At 39.0% G+C, this 20793-nt stretch overlaps 1 protein-coding gene and 2 non-coding genes across 3 annotated transcripts in view; all 3 read right to left on the bottom strand.

Annotated features, from left to right (window-relative positions):
* Positions 1 to 4815: 4815 nt before the first annotated feature.
* trnat-cgu lies at positions 4816 to 4888 on the bottom strand. Its single transcript has one exon. It is a non-coding gene; the product is annotated as a tRNA-Thr (tRNA).
* Positions 4889 to 5387: 499 nt separating this feature from the next.
* trnat-agu lies at positions 5388 to 5461 on the bottom strand. Its single transcript has one exon. It is a non-coding gene; the product is annotated as a tRNA-Thr (tRNA).
* A 5086-nt stretch (positions 5462 to 10547) lies between these two features.
* Positions 10548 to 20793, bottom strand: part of LOC120554236 (zinc finger protein 501-like) — a 41794-nt gene continuing 31548 nt past the window's right edge. The window contains exon 3 of the mRNA XM_039793007.1: positions 10548 to 12123. Coding sequence (XP_039648941.1) covers positions 10871 to 12123 — 1253 coding nt within the window. The 3' untranslated portion in view covers positions 10548 to 10870. The remainder of the gene's footprint in view (positions 12124 to 20793) is intronic.

Here is a 20793-nt window from a genome sequence, read left to right as displayed (position 1 = left end):
TGGATAGAGGAGGGTGAAAGGAGCTCTGCATACTTTTGTAGATTAGAGAAAAAGAGACAAGAGCGTAATGGTGTTAAATCTTTGCTAATCAATAACCAAGAATGCACAAATCCTGATCAGATTTCTAAGGAAATTTATAGTTTCTACAGTAAACTTTATTCCTCCTCTTATTCATACTCAGATGCTGTTGCCTTCTTTGATCTTATTAAAGATTGGATCCCCAAAGTAGATGAAAGTTTTAAAAATAGTTGTGATGCAGATATTAGTATGCTTGAAGTTGAAAAAGCCATGAATTGTTTATCTTTAGACAAGTCGCCTGGTTCAGATGGCTTAACGAGTAACTTCTATGGGCATTTCTGGGTAGAATATTAAAGACCTTGTTTTTCATATGTTAAAAGAAATCTCTGAATCCCACATTCTTCCATCCACTATGAAACAAGGGATTATTACTCTCATACCCAAACCTGGGAAAAATTCTAAATTAATAGACAACCTTAGGCCTATAACCCTACTTAATGACTATAAAATTTTAACTCATATTTATGCAAACAGGAAATAAAATTATTTCAGAGACACACTCAGGTTTTCTAATAGGACGCTCAATTCACAATAATATAAGGCTTGTGCTCGATTTAATGGATTATAATTATTTAATTGAAGATGAAGGTTTTATTTTATTTTTAGATTTTTTTAAAGCTTTTGACACGGTTGAACACAATTTTTTGTTTCACACTTTAGAATTATTTGGATTGGGAGAAAATTTTATTAATTTTGTCAAATTAATTTATAAGGACACTAATAGCTCAGTTATTTTACCTCAGGGTACATCTTCAAGATTTTCAATTGATAGAGGAATAAAACAAGGTTGTCCCATTTCACCTCTACTCTTTATTGCTGCAGCAGAAATGCTTTCCATTCTAATAAAACTTGATAGTGTTTGGGAAACAGTTAGTCATTAGCCAATTGGCTGATGACACGACCATTTTCATGAAAAACATTAACCAAGTTCAACAAATTCCAAACTCCAAACTGTAGAGCTCTTCTCTAGGGCTTCTGGTTTAAAGTTAAATCTGAAGAAATGTGAATTATTAGCAATTCATAACTCCACTCTGTCAACCTGTTATTTTTTCTTACAAAAATGGAATGCATTTGTAGACTAATTTACCCTGCTTACTCAATCTCATTTCCTAAGAATGCAATAAAAGCTATAAATCAAGCCAATTTCAATTTTATTTGGAAAAGAAAAACACACATTAGAAAAGGAATATTGGTTAAAGAGTATGATGAAGGAGGGCTAAAAGCAATCGACATTGAGTGTATTAATGGTACTATTAAAATTAATTGGCTAAGAGCCTTTTTTAAAAATGAAAATAGTTTTTGGTTTCATATTCCCAGACAAATTTAAAAAAAATTAGGAGGCGTCAATCTCCTCCTTAGATATGATTATGACCTTAAAAAACTCCCTGTTAAGTTATCAGCGTTTCATCAACAGGTTTTACTTTACTGGAAAATGATCTACAAACATAATTTCAGTCCTCATAACATTCCTTTGTGGAACTGTAGATATGTGCTATTTAGGAATAAGTCTTTATTTTACAATAATTGGTGGGAGAAAGGTATATGGTCTGTAATGCATATTTTAGACAATACCGGAGTCATTATGTCTTTTGAGAGTCTCTGTTCCAAATTTGATTTATTTGACAAAAAACAGTACGATAACATTATCAAAGCAATACCACAAGCTATAATCCAGATGTCTTTCAACGCTTTAAAATTACCTCTTTTTCTGCTTTTTTTTTTTTGGTGAATGGAGTTTCTCTTACTCACATAAATGTACCCAATATTACAATTCGGAAAGCCTTTGTGAAAGAATTATATCGTTATTCTTCAAATAAAATAAAATAAAATTTTTCCAGTACTGAAGTTAAAATGTTAAGAACCAAATTTCTTAAACTTCCAGTTGCACCAAAAGCAAAGGAAGTGCATTTTAAAATTTTTAATGGAGTGTACCCTTCTAGAGAATTCGATTCGGATTTGATGTGAACTGCTGCTCGTTTTGTGCTGATCAGATTGAAACAACAGAACATCTGTTTTATGAATGTAAATTTGCTTATACCTTCTGGGAGGATTTGCATTACTGGTTATTTCCTAAATTTGAAGATTTGCCTGTATTTACAAAGGAAAATATAATTTTTGGAATGCTTATGAAAAATGAAGCGCACGACTTAGCAGTTAACACATTCATTATTCTTGGGAAATTCTTTATACACAAGAATAGATTTCTGAAAACACTTCCAAACTTTATTTTTTTTCATAAAGAATTGTGTCATTACTTTTTATCTCTGAAGTTAATGAAGAAAAAGAATGCCTTAATCTTATCTACTTTGATAGAGGATGTGAAACTTTCTGAAAACCCCTAGTGTTCTCCCCTTTTTTTTTATTAATTAATTTTTTTTTTTTTTTTTACTTTGTTTGCTTGTTTGTTCATGTGTTCTTTCTTCTCTCTTATGTAAGGTGCTTGTCTGTTGTCTGTGAAGACATTTCATTTATTGTACCAGGCCAAGTATGGTTGTTACTATTGTTCAATAAAAAAAAACTAAAAAAAAACTGCGCTACCTGCGTCTCAGAACTGCGGCGGCCTTGGTCTCGTGAGATTATCGTTGCCCACGTGTGCATGACGTCAGAGCAAGTCGGGATCAAGTCGGACACAAATCTAACCGGCATGCATTGGGCGCCGATCGCCGGTGATGGATTCTGCGCAGATCTGGCTCATCTCGAAAAGCCTAATGGGACGGAGGTCGTAGCATCTTCCGCGACCCGGAAACACAAACACAACTTCCGCAAAACTCCTCTGCCCTTCAAAATAAAATACAATGTTTTAAGAGTCTTATTTAGGTGCATCCCGCTACCTACTGTACCGGAGTGTGTAATATCAAGGCTTTAGTACTTCAGGTTACAGTTTAATAAAAATAATAATAATTAAAAAATATAAAATAAAATAAAAATAAAAAACAACTATACTTTACGATCTAATCCTGTAGACTTAAGGAAACTAAATAGAGCTTTGCAGCAATCCCTTGAGTCGATTTTACCCACTGTCCTTTAATAAGATGAGATCAAATCAGTGGTTGAATGTAACTTAGTACATTTGCTCATGTACTGTACTTTTAAGGTATTATCATCATAGGCGGAGTTTGACATTTGAGGGGGCAAGAAATAAAAATAAAAAAAATAGAAATTGTCTCATTGTAGCAGCTAAGACCTGCCTACCACTTGGGGAACACAGCACGATCCACATATGGACAAAACAAACGTGCTAAATAAACATATGTTTATTTTTAAAGCAGATTTTAAATGACATTGCAACAATTTAACAATTCGCTTGGATTATGAAATGAGGCACAGCTGTCTTGGAACGCAATAGACAGACGGTGGCGGAATGCCCCGACGTTAAAACGTTAAGCCACATATAGTTTCTGCTGATAGCCAGGACTCTCTCTGTCCTGTTTCTTCAGGAATGATTTCACACATCAATTCACGGAAGAGCACTCCACAAGCACTAAATTTAATGCGCAGCTGCACACCAGACACATAACCTGTTATCACAAACGCACCGTCGTATACACATATCAAGCCCTTTGTAGATCCTCAATCCCAGCCACGTTGTGAGATGCAGAGCAATCCATAAAACACAAAAACCCTCCTTGGTTTCCAATTCCTCGGCTTATCGTACGCACACTGACAGCTGCTCAGTTTTGGAGGACCTAGCCTCGTCCGCAATTAAAGAGAAAAATCCAGTTTCCTGCATGTTTTCAGCAATGTTGTTGTAAAGCATGTGTGCACCGATGTCAATTATTTCATTTTGAAAATCTGGGCTTGTGGCTTTAAAATAATTGGAAGGCATGTTTTCAAAATCAGCATAATATTTTGATAAAAAACTGCAAACCTCGAGGAAATTGCCACGCGATTCTGACTCTTCTCCCTCCTTGTGCCCACGAAAGGGCAATCCAAGTTTAGACAGTAACCTGACAACATCAACTACTTTGCATAGATAACCTCTGTTCTTTTCAACTATAGCTTTTTGACTATAGCTGGTTTGGAAGTTATTCCATTTAATCATACAGTTCAGGTGCAATTACCCGTTTCAGCCACCAGGGGGAAGTGCTCCCCCTGTCCCCCCGCAAACTCCGCCCATGATTATCATATTTTATACATCTAATGAATTATATATTAATTCATTCATGGCGCCATTTTATGCTAACAAGCCATCACCCGCCGTTAGCAGTCCATTGACTCCCATTCATTTTGACGTCACTTTGACAGCGAATAACTTTACATCTGAAGCGTTTAAAGACTTTATTTGTCCATTGTTTATTTCTAAAGAAACACGACAATGTATAAAAGGCTCCATTACCTTGTACCTCACGTTATGACTCAGTAGCAGACGATTTTGTAAAAATAGGCTAACGATTGTGTCATAACCGTGCGACTCTCGGGCACACAGTAGAGGAATTACCGTATAGTACAGGAGAAGCTTGCAGGCAGTTTCGATTTACATTAGCTGTTTAAGTTAAATTAATAATGTTAACTAGCATTTTAGTTACCAATAATTCTCCTGTGCCTATGTCTCTGCAATTCGTAATGATTGAGATTTCTCTTGGCACAGCTACCACAAGACTTCCAACTTTCAGAGAGGTTGCCTACATCACATCTACATAGTCAAGCTCAGCCATCACTGCAAAAGTGCCTCCATCCAGAGCAACGGGATCTGTTGGTGCATTTCTTTTACTGCCTATGGGTAATCAACTGATAATCAGGCACTGCTGGGATTTGAACCCATAATCTCCTGTTTACGAGACAGGTGCTTTAACCTCTAAGATACAGTGCCTACTACACTATAACCAAACGGTTTACTCGTTTTGGCGGGGCTGAACGTGGCCCCGTTGTACACTAGGACCCTGTGACATCACTGTTGGGTGTGGTTTAAGGTGCATGTGATGCTGGCTCAGGTCAGAGGTGAAATAAACTTGAACTTTAACGGCCAGGGCATTTAAGGGGTCGACTGCCTGATATGAACTTCTCCCAGGCTCTTCCATACAGAGTGGAGGAGAGGTAATAATCAATTTACTAGTTTTTATCAAAACAGCATAATTAGGCCAAATGAACAGAAATGGCTGATGAATAAACTAAGGTGTATATTGTAGCTTAAACTTGCATTGCTCTGCATTTCATGTGTTTGTATGCACCATCTTAAGTCTGTGTTAATGTAGTGTTTCTGTGTAAATGTAATATGCCAGGGAAAACAGTCTGCCTTTTTAATTTGGGTAGCATGGGGATTGGGTCCACATGCTGATGGGATGCTAACAGAGGTAATCTCTGCAACAACAAGGTGCTGCTGGGATTTGAACCCAGGATCTCCTGTTTACTAGACAGGCACTTTAACCAACTAAGCCACAGCACCTTCTTGAGGACTTCTGTAATGTTGAGTCTTAATTTCTCTTTTCCCTTATATAAGCTGTATAATATACAGTATACTGACTGATTGATACATTTTTCCATTGACTATAACTGATATTTTTTGCTGAGGTTTGCACTGTTAAAGTCCCCAAGAACAATGAGCAGGGAGTCTGGATGTTAGAACGTGATATAATTCTCAAAAAAACTCTTCTGAATTACTAGCAGGTAAGAAATGAAGGATATGTAGCAATGCTCCTCTCTTTACTTAATTAAATAAACCCAAACCTCATTTAGGCCAACTGTTCATCATACTGATGTAGCTTTAACTTTTTTAGCTAACTTGACAATACTAACACACGTTAATACGCAGTTTATGATGCATTTTCTGTATGGATCATATTGTGGTTTTAAACTTCAACTGGTAACAGCCTAATGTTACATATAACTTTTTGGATATGGGAAATCAGGTATTAAGATTGTTTGCCCTTGTTGAAAATAAAGAGGCAAACACTGTGTTGAGAGAATCAACTGATAATCAGGATCTTCTAGGATTTGAACCCAGGCTCTCCTGTTTATAAGAGAGGCGCTTTAACCACTAAGCTACAGCACCTCCTACATGCTGGTACCTCTTGCAAGCACACAATGAGCTAGTAAACAGGGATGTGACTAGTACAAGATGTTAAACAATTCAAACTCTGAGTTGAAAATGTTTTTTTGAGAAGGGAAATGGATTTAACACATTTGTTATTGCTGTTAAACGATTTTAGTGAGAAACTGATATGACAGGAGGTAGGTTACTGATTAGTAAGGCTCTGTTGAAAAAAGATATTAACTGTAATTTGAACGTGACCAAACTAATGTATTTTGTTATGTAATGTCCGATCTACCTGTGGGATTTATACAGTGTGTATGTATGTATGTATGTATGTATATATATATATATATATACACACACACACACACACACACACATACACATACATACATATATATATATATACATACAAAAAGAAATACATCGACTAAAATGACGAAAGGTGCATTGGTCTCGTCCAGTACAACACCCAGAAATTTATTTTCATAGACTTTCAATTATTTCCTTATCAATTACTATTTATACAGTACAGGCCAAAAGTTTGGACACACCTTCTCATTCAATGCGTTTCGTTTATTTTCATGACTATTTACATTGTAGATTCTCACTGAAGGCATCAAAACTATGAATGAACACATATGGAATTATGTACTTAACAAAAAAGTGTGAAATACCTGAAAACATGTCTTATATTTTAGATTCCTCAAAGTAGCCACCCTTTGCTCTGATTACTGCTTTGCACACTCTTGGCATTCTCTTGATGAGCTTCAAGAGGTAGTCACCTGAAATGGTTTTCCAACAGTCTTGAAGGAGTTCCCAGAGATGCTTAGCACTTGTTGGCCCTTTTGCCTTCACTCTGCGGTCCAGCTCACCCCAAACCATCTTGATTGGGTTCAGGTACGGTGACTGTGGAGGCCAGGTCATCTGGCGCCGACACCCATCACTCACTCCTTCTTTCTTGGTCAAATAGCCCTTACACAGCCTGGAGGTGTGTTTGGGGTCATTGTCCTGTTGAAAAATAAATGATGGTCCAAATAAACGCAAACCAGATGGGATGGCATGTCGCTGCAGGATGCTGTGGTAGCCATGCTGGTTCAGTATGCCTTCAATTTTGAATAAATCCCCAACAGTGTCACCAGCAAAGCACCCCCACACCATCACACCTCCTCCTCCATGCTACACGGTGGGAACCAGGCATGTAGAATCCATCCGTTCACCTTTTCTGCGTCGCACAAAGACACAGCGGTTGGAACCAAAGATCTCAAATTTGGACTCATCAGACCGAAGCACAGATTTCTACTGTTCTAATGACTATTCCTTGTGTTTCTTGGCCCAAACAAATCTCTTCTGCTTGTTGCCTCTCCTTAGCAGTGGTTTCCTAGCAGCTATTTGACAATTAAGGCCTGATTGATGATGAATGATGAAGTCTACTCTTAACAGTTGTTCTAGAGATGTGTCTGCTGCTAGAACTCTGTGTAGCATTCATCTGGTCTCTAATCTGAGCTGCTGTTAACTTGCGATTTCTGAGGCTGGTGACTCGGATGAACTTATCCTCAGCAGCAGAGGTGACTCTTGGTCTTTTCCTGGGGCGGTCCTCATGTGAGCCAGTTTCGTTGTAGCACTTGATGGTTTTTGCAACTGCACTTGGGGACACATTCAAAGTTTTCACAATTTTCCGGACTGACTGACCTTCATTTGTTAAAGTAATGATGGCCACTCGTTTCTCTTTACTTAGCTGATTGGTTCTTGCCATATGAATTCTAACAGTTGTCCAATAGGGCTGTCGGCTGTGTATCAACCTGACTTCTGCACAACACAACTGATGGTCCCAACCCCATTAATAAGGGAAAAAATTCCACTAATTAACCCTGACAAGGCACACATGTGAAGTGAAAACCATTTCAGGTAACCTCATGAAGCTCATTGAGAGATGGCTCATTGAGAGGTGGCTACTTTGAGGAATCTAAAATATAAGACATGTTTTCAGTTATTTCACACTTTTTTGTTAAGTACATAATTCCATATGTGCTCATTCATAGTTTTGATGCCTTCAGTGAGAATCTACAATGTAAATAGTCATGAAAATAAAGAAAACGCATTGAATGAGAAGGTGTGTCCAAACTTTTGGCCTATACTGTACATCTGTATTTATAGTACAATATCCAAATATGAATTTAGTTCTGAATATCATCTTGGATTTGTGCCATACCCCTCAGACCTCTATCCCCCCAAAAATATACACACTGGTGCACAGCTGCTTCAGTCTGAATGAGTCCTCGAGCCTTCCTTAAGTACAGGGGGCGGCAACACAGTCTCACTCCCTAGTCGTCAAATGTATGACGCATGGTCAAGGACCCTGGCGTCAAGTTTCAACGAAATAGGGGTACCCTTGACGTTATTTTTCGACGAGGGGGTCCGTCAGATAGACATTCATGTTATTCCCCCACCGTCAGATATCGACGAAAGAAAAAAACACGCCCCCCGCCCCTTAACTCGAAATCTGTGACAGTTATTATTGGTATTTTTAGCCCAATAACCACTGTTTTAATCAACATTATTCACGAGATATTATCATGGTTTATATGTATTTATTTTAATGTTATTATTTCGGTCCATTTCGGCCAGGGAAGCTGGATTGCTTTTTTGTTGACTTATATTTTTTAAACTATAACGCTACATCTATCAACATTTATTTAGATGTTATCATGGTATTAATTTCTTTATTTTAATAATATTATTTCGGTCTTTTTACCGGTAAAATATTACAGTATGCTGTAATTAGAACATTACGATATGATCCTAGCAGGACGCATTCAAAGCCGATATCCCCCAATGCAATGCGGCCGTTCATTTCAAAGAATCGGGCAGCGATCAGCGGGTCTTTAACGCCAGGATCGCTTCAATATACATATATACAGTCAGTGGTTGTGTCACCAGCAACAACACGTTGCTCAGTTTTGTTCCAGTAAGTTATGAACCATAATAACGTATAAACGAATCCGCGGAAAACTCCGGAAGTGACGTAGTATGTCCCGCTCAGCGGATACGAAGATAAAAATATATAATATTCGTAATATTGATGTTTTTTTCTAACGTTGTATTTGAGGAGTTAAACAATAAAGATAGTTATAATAATAAAATACAGTTTCATGTATTTGTCTCATACATTGTGTGCTCGGCCGGCCGGCGGGCGGCCTCAATCTGAAATGGAATCAAGCCATTTTACGGCAGACAGCAGAAAGAGGAGCCGAACGAGTCCCCCCACCGACCCCGGAAGAACTACAAGTGCTCAAGCTTTGTAACAGCTTCTGTTGCGTTTCTTATGGGAGTTGTAGTTTTAAAGTATATTGGTATATTTCTCATAAGTAGAATTTGGCAGTGTATAATTTTGGATACACCCTGGGGTTTTTTGCGATGGAGAACACACTGGTGTCATCAGATTTTAAAAATCGAATCGTTAAATAGGTGAAAATAGCTTATTACCATATTTGACAGTGCTTACAGTAGGTACAATTTGGTGACCATAGCTACATGACAGCTGATGTCCAGAGCTTTCTATAACAGCTGGTCTTATGTGTGTAGCACCTTCTGTTGCTAAATGACAAGCCTTCATACATGTACTGGGTTCAAGGTTCAGAGGTCAATATTTCAAAGCAGGAGTAATGTATCCTCTCCAGACTGTCATATGTTCCTCTCCAGGTTGAGACCTTTCCAACGATGTGTTTGCTATAGTCCTACGACAACGTTTTAATTTTTACACATCATGGAGACCACTTAGCAGGAGATACTTTATTGTCCCCAGAGGGATATTTGCCTTGAGTTCAAATGCTTCACAAATAACACTTGACATATTGTTTTATGATACAGCTGACATACTTACAATAAAAAACAACATGAACAAAGTGATATAGGCTAGACTGAAGCACATCACACAGCAACAATCTATTGCTCATCTTTCACAAACAGTGACAAGAGCAACGCAACCATGCTTCATATCATAAAGCTGTTGCACACCCTCAATCTCAAGCAACATTTAAAGTTTTAATTGAGGTAGGTCCATATTAGGCCTATAGTTTAGAAATGTTAAGTTCACCCATATCTTCTGCCAGAGGATAAGAGCTCATACTTGGCATGGAGAATAAAAGATAGAGCAGACCATATTCTGTGTGCTTGCCTGGAGAGACTGGTTTCTATTCCTCTCCACAACCTTCATGACAGTCATTAATATGCTCTGTAATGCAGCCTTGTATAACACAAACCATCTGATTCACCGTGAGTGTCTGCTCTAAATGATAAGACACACTTTCAACACGGGCCTTCCAGCCAAAGGTGCATGTTGTCCATATGAACACCATTGGGCCTATAGGAGCAGAGCCGATGGATTGGTTCATTATTTATGACCTCTGATATCCTGTGACCCAGCTCTATCTCGAGAGTTATCTCAACTTCAGTTTCAAAGGGGTCAGCTTTTCTTAGACATGAGTAGGGGGCACCAAGGAAAAAAGGTTGGGAACCACTGCTCTGACCCATGTCACTTCCGCAGATTCGTTTAAATGTAGACAAATAAATGACACTGTATTTTAATATTATAACTATCTTTATTGTTTAACTCCTCAAATACAACATTTGACGAGTAGGGAGTGAGACTGTGTTGGGGGCGGAGCCAACCACTAACGATCAAATCAGGATCACCTGAGTAGAGCAGACAGGGAGAAGCTAAACAAGGGGGGAGCTTGTAACACTCACGTGTTGGGTTCTCATGTGTGCCTGTAAGTTTCCACCCAGTATAAAATCATTCTTACAGATTGAGCAGCTACATTATTTCTCTCCTTTGTGGATTCTCATGTGTTTCTGTAAATTTCCACCATCTGTAAAAGCTTTCTTACAGACTGAGCAGCTAAATGGTTTCTCTCCTGTGTGGATTCTCATGTGTCTCTTTAAATTTCCACTCACTGTAAAAGCTTTCTTACAGACTGGGCAGATAAACGGTTTCTCTCCTGTGTGGATTCTCATGTGTCTATATAAAGTTAGATGCGCTGTAAAATCTTTCTTACAGATTGAGCAGCTAAATGATTTCTCTCCTGAGTGGATTCTCATATGTTCCTGTAAACTTCCACTCCATGAAAAATCTTTCTTACAGACTGAGCAGCTAAATGGTTTCTCTCCAGAGTGGATTTTCATGTGCATCTGTAAGTTTCCACTCTGTGCAAAATCTTTCTTACAGACTGAGCAGCTAAATGGTTTCTCTCCTGTGTGGATTCTCATGTGTCTCTTTAAATTTCCACTCTCTGTAAAAGCTTTCTTACAGACTGAGCAGCTAAATGGTTTCTCTCCTGTGTGGGTTCTCATGTGTCCATGTAAATTTAGACGCGCTGTAAAATCTTTCTTACAGATTAAGCAGCTAAATGATTTCTCTCCTGTGTGGATTCTCATGTGTCTCTTTAAATTTCCACTCTCTGTAAAAGCTTTCTTACAAACTGGGCAGATAAATGGTTTCTCTCCTGTATGAGATCTCATGTGCCTCGTCACATTTCTATTGGTGCCAAATCTTTTCCCATACTTCGAGCACCTAAATGGTTTCTCACCAGTAGTACATCTTGAATCACTAACAGGGAATATATCATTATTCAGAGAGTTTAAACCTGACTGAGGTTCTCTGGTCTCCTTCCAATCAGCACTGTCATCAGTCTCAGGTTCAGAAGAGTCTCCAGTCTCGTCATCAGTATCTGGTTCTGAATGTGTATCTGGATCTGATTTCATGGCTGGTTCTGGTCCTTCACAGTCCTGTCCATCAGCTTCTGTTTTTATCTCTTCAGTTTGTCTTTGATGAAGCTGTGAGAACATAGGTTTCTCTTCATCATCTTCACTCTTCACAGGGACAGGAGTGAATGGGAACTTGGTGACATCAGCCTCCTCCAGCCCTTGAAGCTGCTCTTCATCCTGACTGATCCGAAGTTCCTCCTGTTCCTCTTTAATCTGGGGGGGCTTTGTGTCCTCCTGGTCCAGACTGGAGCTCCACTCCTGCTGATGTTCTTCACCAACAATCACTTTCTGGACATCTGAAGGTAAAGCTGAAACACAAACTAACAGCTATTAATGGGAATCTTAATACTTTTATAAGTAGCTCTATTCACTGTCATAATAAATACGGGTGTCAGGATTTTCAATTCAATCTTCGATTTAAAGATTTTTTTCCAGCACTGACACTCACAATAACAACAACAACATGAATGCAATATGAGTTTACAGAGAGTCAGCTGAAGGCACCATGAAGTCCAGTTGGAGCCAACAAGCTTTAAAGGGGAACTATGCAGTTTTTTTTTTAGCTTAATTTGCCTTAACAGCTTCGGAGTCATTGGAATGGTTATATGATTTTTTTTGGGTTGAATGGTGGTCGTCTCGCTCCCCCCGGCGACTGTGAGCGGAAAAACCACCCTTGCAACTTTGGGCCAGCGAGCCACTGGCCTCAGCGTCAGGAAGTATCGTGATATCGTGATATTAGGGTCGCAAAGGGGCGGAAGTTTTCTGGTAAATTTCTGTAAACTTTCGATGGAAAGTTTAGCAGGAGAATTTTGGAAACATTCCAATTTGGAAAGTTTAGCAGGAGAATTTTGGAAACATTCCAATTTGGAAAGTTTAGCAGGAGAATTTTGGAAACATTCCAATTTGGAAAGTTTAGCAGGAGAATTTTGGAAACATTCCAATTTGGAAACTTTCATGGGAATTAACAGGAATAAACAGGAATTAATGGGAATAAACTGGATATTTTTAATATTGCTTTCCATGGAAAGTTTAGCTGGGGAATTTTTGGAAACATTCCAATTTGGAAACTTTAATTGGAATTAATGGAAATTATGGGAATTTGGATGGGATGTAGTCCTTGGGCTCAAATGCAGTACTGTCTTCAATCAGCTTTTATCTGCTGCTGAATGTTGGATTCTAGAAATGATCTGTGCAGTAGGCTAAGTAGTAGCCCAAACCATTGACCTTTAGCTTAACATATGAAGGTAGCTAGCATGCTGCCTTTGATTTACTATGGTTATGGTTATAAGGTTACCATCAGCGCTGTCTATTGTTTCCAGCCTATCAAGAACAAGTGGGCTATACAATTAACACACATAGGTTAATAGCAATGGGTTATGTATTACCTCCCCACCCCCACCCCAAAAAAAAAAAAAAAAAAAAAACCCTCCTAAATCGTATCGGTAGGCTAGGCGATTTGAAAAGTCATATCCGATATATTTAGCTGCCGATATACTCGATATATATCCCGATATTTTTTCCGCAAAGTGAGGGCAAATGTTCAGTCAAAGTCAAAGGCAGATATGACGTCACAAGTAGTTTTATTGAAACCGGCTATTTCAGTGAACAGTTGCAAAATCGAATGAATAAATAATAAACAGGTTTCTTCACCTGGTTCATTATTAAATGCTCAGCTGTTCAAATAACAATAAAATGTAAACAAACACTGTATAACGACAGGAGTACTTTGTTTTTTTTGGGTTTTTTTTTAATCATAGCTCCATAAGGTGCACATTTAAATAAAAAAAAATATCTTAAATAAAAATAGCCTATAAAATAAAATAGGCCAATCTTTTCCTGAAATACATATGAGAAAAATACAATATCAAATTTTTTTTAGTTTGACAACTATAAATGGCTTATTAAAATCAAATTACAGATTTTCTTCTCTTTTCTTACAAATCCACAGATGCAAATAACGAACATTACAAAAGAATAAAATATGACAAACCCTAGTGAGGGCAGCATTTATATATAAAGACAGAACAAAATAAGTGCTCAGTTTAACATTATTTTTTTTTTTAAACATCAGCTTGAGATTAACCTTTTCCTTTTTGTTAACTCAATTTCTTATCTGAACAGTCTCAACCAGTTGGACAAGAAACAGACTATCAACTCAATAAACATTTTCCCCCTCTTTTTTTACTTTGATAAACAGTAATGCTGTCTTGAGGTAGACATTAGAAGACAGACAAGCATGTCCTCCTTCATTTAAAGATTTTGTGCGAGAAACACCAGCCTGTCGACGGCATCCGGCTTCAGAGATGCTCTGTGGCAGGTCACGATATTGCAACTGCAGCTGAAAACCCTTTCGGAGGGTGAACTGGTAGCTGGTACCAAGAGATACTTTTTTGCCAGGTGGCTCAGAGCTGGAAAGACAACTTCATGATCCTTCCACCACTTGAGGGGATCAGTGTCACTCTCCACACTTGCTGACTGCAAGTAACTTGACAGTTCATTTTCAATAGCCCCTCTCTTGGTTGGTGCAGTGGTGGTGGCTGTGCGCTGCTTGAAGAAGCTTGCCAGTGTCTTAGCTTTTGGTGCTACTGCTGCTTCTCCATCTGCAGGCTCAGGCACAGTGGGCACACGTAGGTAAGGCGGTTGACAGCTGCTCTGATCAGCTAGTAGCGTCTCCACCTCCAAGACAACTCTGTGCTTCAATGCATCGACTTTTTCACTTGGGATGTAGGTGGCCCTGAACCGTGGATCCACAAATGAAGCCATCTCTAATAGGTCAGTAGCGGCTGGGTCAGAATACTTGCTGTTGAGGTACTCAACAATGCTGGTCTTGATCGATTTGCAAAGCTCGCTATCACCCTCTTCACATGCCAGGAGACTTTCGTTAAAAAAGGTGCAGCACAGGTTTCACATATGATAGAGTGACGTACTCCTCACCTGACAAAGCATCGGTAAAGTCCTGGAGAGGTTTCAGGACCTTTTGGACTGCTTCTAGGACCTATAAGTCCTGCCAGGTAGGGACAAGGTGCCTGGTCTTTTTGTCATTAGACAGGACTTTGGCCAGTGCTCCCTCCTGCTCCAGGACACTCTATCATCTGCTGCCTTGATCCCCAGCGTGTGGCAGACTCGGTTATGAGTTGGTGACTTGGCAGACCCAGCTGAATCTGGACTTCAGCAAGATGTCTCCTTTTCTTCCAGCTGTACGAAAAACAGCTTACAATTCTCTTGCAAAGAGAAATGGCCCGGGTAACGCGCTTGTCATTCATGCCATGTCCTGTCAGAATCATAAAAAAAAACTATTAAAACAATGTGCTTATGCGAGAAATTTGACTCTGGTTTCAATTTAACACACTCATACAACTAAGTGCTTTCCAAAATCAAGCTTTAGAAATATTCTACATTGATATTATTTTCTTGTTTATTTTTTTAAATCAACACCATTTACTAATGTTTCGTTCTTGTTGTTGTTCTTAGTATTTATGCTATATATGCTATATTTTTTAATGCTACTTCATATTTCTACTCCACAATGTTTAGGCCTACGTGTCAACATTAGTTTCTAGTTACTTTGCAGTTTGCTCTTTCAATCCAGAGAAAAAACTAGAGTCTAGTTAATAGCTAAATATATGTTACCTTGATCATATCAACAGGCTAACCAACATTTTAAAGTCATAATTACCTCACCTTTACCAGCTGTAACATTAAAGTGGTAAACACATCAATACATCACTAATTCTGATCCAATAATCTAATAAATACGGTTCTGAAATCTACCATTCTGTATTGTATGTGATTTTACTTTTAGTACTTTAAGTTTTGTGTTTTATTAATCTATTTAACCTCTATTTAACAATCCATTTTTCAACGGAGACCTGGTCAAGACAGCAGCATAAAACACAAAATTGCAGACAGACACAAAGGAAAATAAGGAAAAACTAACATTTTAATATGTTTTTGTTTAAAGTAAAATATCTGAATACTCCTACAACGCTGCACTCACCAATAGCCAAGTGTAGTCTGTGAACAAAGCACTGCATCCTCAGCCACTCGTTCAGCTCAACCGCTTTGACGATGTTGCTCCCGTTGTCGGTTGTTATAGCAACCAGATGCTTTTCTTGGAGTTTCCAGCTTGCAATTGCGTCCTGCAGGGCCTCGGCTATATGCTCACCGGTGTGATCCTGGGAGAAATAACTTGTTTGGAGACATGCTGTTTTCATCTTCCAGTCTTGAATGAAGTGAACCGTCACGCTCATGTAAGGCTCACACGTCCTGCTCGACCACATATCGCTGGTCAACGCAAAATGGGTCACGTTAGCGAGGCGGTCAGCAAGGCCCTGCCTGACTTCAGTGTACATTTGTGGCAGTGCTTCTCGTGCAAAGTAGTTGCGACTGGGAAGCTCATATCTCGGGTCCATAGTTTTCAGTAGCTTTTTGAATCCGACTTGTTCCACAGTTGCAACAGGGACCATATCTTTAGCAATGTGATAGGACACCGCTTTAGTTATAGTACACCACTTGTCACTTTTCTTTTCATAAGGCATACTGCGGGAAAATGAAGTTTGCAGTGAGCTTTGTTTCGGGGCTGGAGCTTTTCGGGTTGTCGATGGCTTGCGACTGGGGCTTCTGCAGCGCGCAGTTTCACACACTCTTCGTATTGCAGTTTGTGCCGCTGTTTTAGGTGGTGAAAAAGATTTGTAGTGCTTCCACCCCTGGCTGTAACTTGTTTATGGCACTGCTTACATATAACGTGATTTTGTTGCTCATCTGATACTTTGAATCCGAACCACCTCCAAATTACCGAGCCACTGCTTTTTCTTTTACTAACCAATTCCTCCTCCGCACGCTCCGCAGACGTTGTTGCTTCCTCCATGTTTGTTGAAGAGTGTTTGAGTGTCTGTCCCTGCCCCTCCCCCCTCCCCCCTCTGTGCAAGCAAGAGGAGGGGCGGAGGAGCAGTGTAGAGAGCACCGGGTCAGCAGCTTGCTTGGAGCAAGGATCACAGCGCAAATTTGAACTATATCGATATATGCGATATGGTCTAATTCCATATCACATTTAAAAATATATAGATATATTTTTTATATCGATATATCGCCCAGCCCTAGTATGTAGTAGCTTATGCCGATTACTGCGTGTGTGCATGTCATTGACGAATATAGTGAGGACAGTCAACTGAAGTTGCATTAAATCAGGTTGTTTTAACGAAGATTATGCTACAAGATGGGGTTGTTTCAACTAGAGTTAAATTCCCTGTTATAAACTAACAGTATTATAACAAGCAATATTAAAAATATTCAGTTTATTCCCGTTAATTCCCATGGAAAGTTTCCAACTTTGAAAATTCCTGGAATTTTGCAACCCTACGTGATACCAGGTCTCACGATGTAACAAATTGCTTCATGGCACTCCACACATACACCCATTCAGGAACCAGCTAACAAGGTTGCGATGGAGTTTTTCACATTATGATCATGGCTGAGACGGCAAAAAAGAAGCAGAAAGCTAGGAAAGCATTGTCAGAGGAACAGGGAAAGAGGAAACAGCAGACTAACCGAGCAAGTTTTTACAGTGTTGCCAAATATCTATTCCAAAGCTGTAGGGGGAGCTCTATAGAGAAACCTGTGAGCAAAAAGTGAGAAAACGGCGAAGAAATTGCCAAAACTGCATAGCACCTCTTTAACAATTGTTTGTTAACATAACTCACAGGGGAAGGCAAAATTGCATCACACTGGTTAGCTCAAAAGAAGCATGAGGATTGTCCAGTTGTGTTGTTTCTAGGGATGCAACAATTATAGACTTCGTTGGTACGATATGGTCTGAAAAAATAATCTAGTTATGCATTAATTATTTCATTGCTAATGTATAATGAAATCACATGAACACTGTAGATTTTAATTTGTTATGTAATAACCGTAATAGTTTTGAAAATGATTATATGATTAACCTTTTTATTTAAATTCATTAGAAAAGATTAGAGACTAGAGGTAAATCAGTCACACCACAACCAAAGGCCAAGTTTCAGAAGAAGACAGACCTTTTTATGGCTAGAAACGGCCCTGCTAGCTGGTGTGTCTAAAAGTTGGAGGCGCTGCTAGACAAGATGCATTAATCATGGGAGATTAGCAGCATGTTGCCAATGCTGGATAAGCATTCATTTACAAATACTGCGTCACTGCTTCACTTGTCAGACAATCTGGCGAAAACGCAGGTCTTTCCATTTATTGTAAATGCCTGCAACAAAAAAATGTGAATGATTCATCTTTTGGAGAAAAGCAACATTTGTACAGAGAGTCTGGCCATTCTCCCTTGACAAGTGTTAACTTTCTTGAAGACGGGTACTCTGTTGAAGTTTAAAACTATTAGATCTACCTAGAGCCACTCTGGATCTGCCATAACCAATCGCTAACGTTTGGTCGTGATGTTGGCTTAGCATCGCTAGCGTTTGCCTTAGCCAACTCCTTCACCACTACCGGATCGAGCTGGAAAGTCCAGCTTTTCTCGAACCCCGTGGGGGAGGAGTGCCACATCATGGCCACCAACAAAAAACTTTGTTGATTGGGCCGGTAAAAATGTGACTAGAGAAAACCCAAGAATATACCGCAAAGCCAGAAGGAAAATGAAAATTTAGCAGAAGTACGTAGGAGGGCGGAGCCAGGCTAACCCAACATCACCCTATGGTGGACAATTAGTTTACCGCTGATCATTCTTGTCAGGCTGCTTTTCCCTTACCAAGAAACATCTTTGTCTTTACCGCTGCCACAAAAAGTTTTAAACATGATGAAGGTAAAAAACCAAACACTGAACTGCCCAGGAGTTTGTGGTGATTGTTTCCCGCCATACTTGAACAACAGCGACCTCCCGGTCCCAAGCTCGCTTTTTAACCTTTAGGCCACTACTGCAGACCACCATATGAAGACAAGTTCCGTCAAGTACGCCCACAGGCATAAAAAAAAAAAAATTGGTTGTCTAAAATGTAAACAGCACATTAATTATGCTATAATGTTAAGACCCAACACAAAAGAAGTGTTAGAATCACTAGTAGGAAATGGTCTTTATTCACAGTTTTAATAAATCAAAACATAATAATGAAGCTAAATAAGAGAGCTGTGTCAAACACATGGAATGTGCCAATTTCAAGGTGTGGGTATATACAGTAGGCCTGGCAAACCCAGTTCCTTTTAAGGATTCGGATTATTCTGAGTCACTCACTAAACTGAACCGGGTTGTAGCTAACAGCAGGGCTATTCAACTATACTGTTCTGGGGGACACATTTTCCGAAGCCTTATATACAGTGAGGAGAAACAATAAAGAATGCAGACATCACCGGCATGATGACGTCATTCACGTGCATATTAAGACATTAAAACATCGCTATTAGCAGAGTAGCATGCTGTAGGCTAGTTGTGTAAAACAGCGCAGTGGACGAGAGCAGCAGACGTTAGCTACCTCGTGTCAGGTTCGCTCCGTGGAATGGATGAGTACACTGGATGTTTTCTACTGAGATGATGTAGCAGCATGTTTGCAGCTTAAAATGATCCCAACCTGTCGTTTTTCTCGCCGGTCTCTTCTCTTAGACCCTCGCTATCTTCGTCTTCCTTCATTTGTAATCTGGGCCGTCAGTTTTGTGTCCACAGAAGCGTCAACCTCTTGTGCGGTAGTAATAATCCTCCGTGCAGAAACACAGTGAGCCGTACAACCTTAATTACAATGATTTAACGAAGCTTCTAGGCAAAGAATTTTGCTTCGAGGATTTTTTGTAATCGAATTATTCGAGGAATCGTTTCAGCCCTAATTGTATGTCACATATATTTGCACCACAGTCAATAAAAGAAGGAAAAAAAGTTTCCAGTCTACAAAGGGTTAGGATGGAGACTGCTTCGTGGCTGCGGTCTCAAACCCTACGGTAAGCACTATTTCATCTTAACGTAACGTTAATACAAATATTTCGACATTTTCACATGTGGAAGTTGGTGTTCATTTGTCAAATAACAAGATTTGTTAATAAGTTAAAACGTATGAAGTGATAAAGATAAAGTATCGCACTAGCCGTCCCTTTTCACATTACTTTAAAATTAAAATATCCATGGTCTAGCTAAATGTACTAATCTGACTGAATCTGAAGGTAAAGTTAACGTTAGCTATGTCAGTTATGGTAAGTTAATTTACTGGCTGTTGTTCCATAATTTAATGTTACCGTAATTTGGCTAGCCATAACGTTAACATTACACAGGTCAGTAACGTTCGCTAATAATCATATTTAAAATAGGTGAAGGGGTTCAGGGGCCGTCTAATGGCAGGCTAACGTTCATACTTATTACATTGTGATTATAAGGTTTTATTTTTACCCTGCTTATTACCAAAAGGACACAATGTAAAATTAGTTTTAGGACATTTGAGTGAGGCTGTTCGTTTCTGTACACTCTGCATTAAATCTGGTTAACGATTGATTTTGAAAACGGGGTTCGGAGTGTCAACGGTCATAAAACATCACTAATTCGATGGTGCCCGTTTTCGTTAGCCTTCAAAACACCCACACAACTTTTTGTTGAAGGTAAATTGACCATAAGCCTAGCCAACGTTACATAAAACTGACATTAGCGTTTTATAGTCGGCTGTAACAGGGACTAAACACGTTGGATGGACATATTGAATCACATTTGACTTTGAGATCAATACAATTATCAATATCACAATTAATTTGATTGGTACTTTACTTTTCCGTTTCATGTTTATAGCAAGGGTAACTTTGGTAGACTGTTTGTTCCAAATATGTGGAGCATAAAAACTGAACGCTGCTTTCCCCTGTTTAGTTCTGACTCTGGGGACAACAAGTAGACCTGTCCCAGACGACCTGAGAGGTCTGGGTGGGTCATAATGTAGTAGCAGATCAGAAATGTATTTTGGCCCTAAACAGTTTAGTGATTTATAAACCCAGTAAAAGTATTTTGAAATCAATTCTTTGAGGCACTGGAAGCCAGTGTA

This window comes from Perca fluviatilis, chromosome 24 (assembly GCF_010015445.1).
Source record: "Perca fluviatilis chromosome 24, GENO_Pfluv_1.0, whole genome shotgun sequence".
NCBI lineage: Eukaryota > Metazoa > Chordata > Actinopteri > Perciformes > Percidae > Perca > Perca fluviatilis.
The sequence above is the reverse complement of the archived record's forward strand: the minus strand, read 5'-3'. Positions and strand labels throughout refer to the sequence as shown.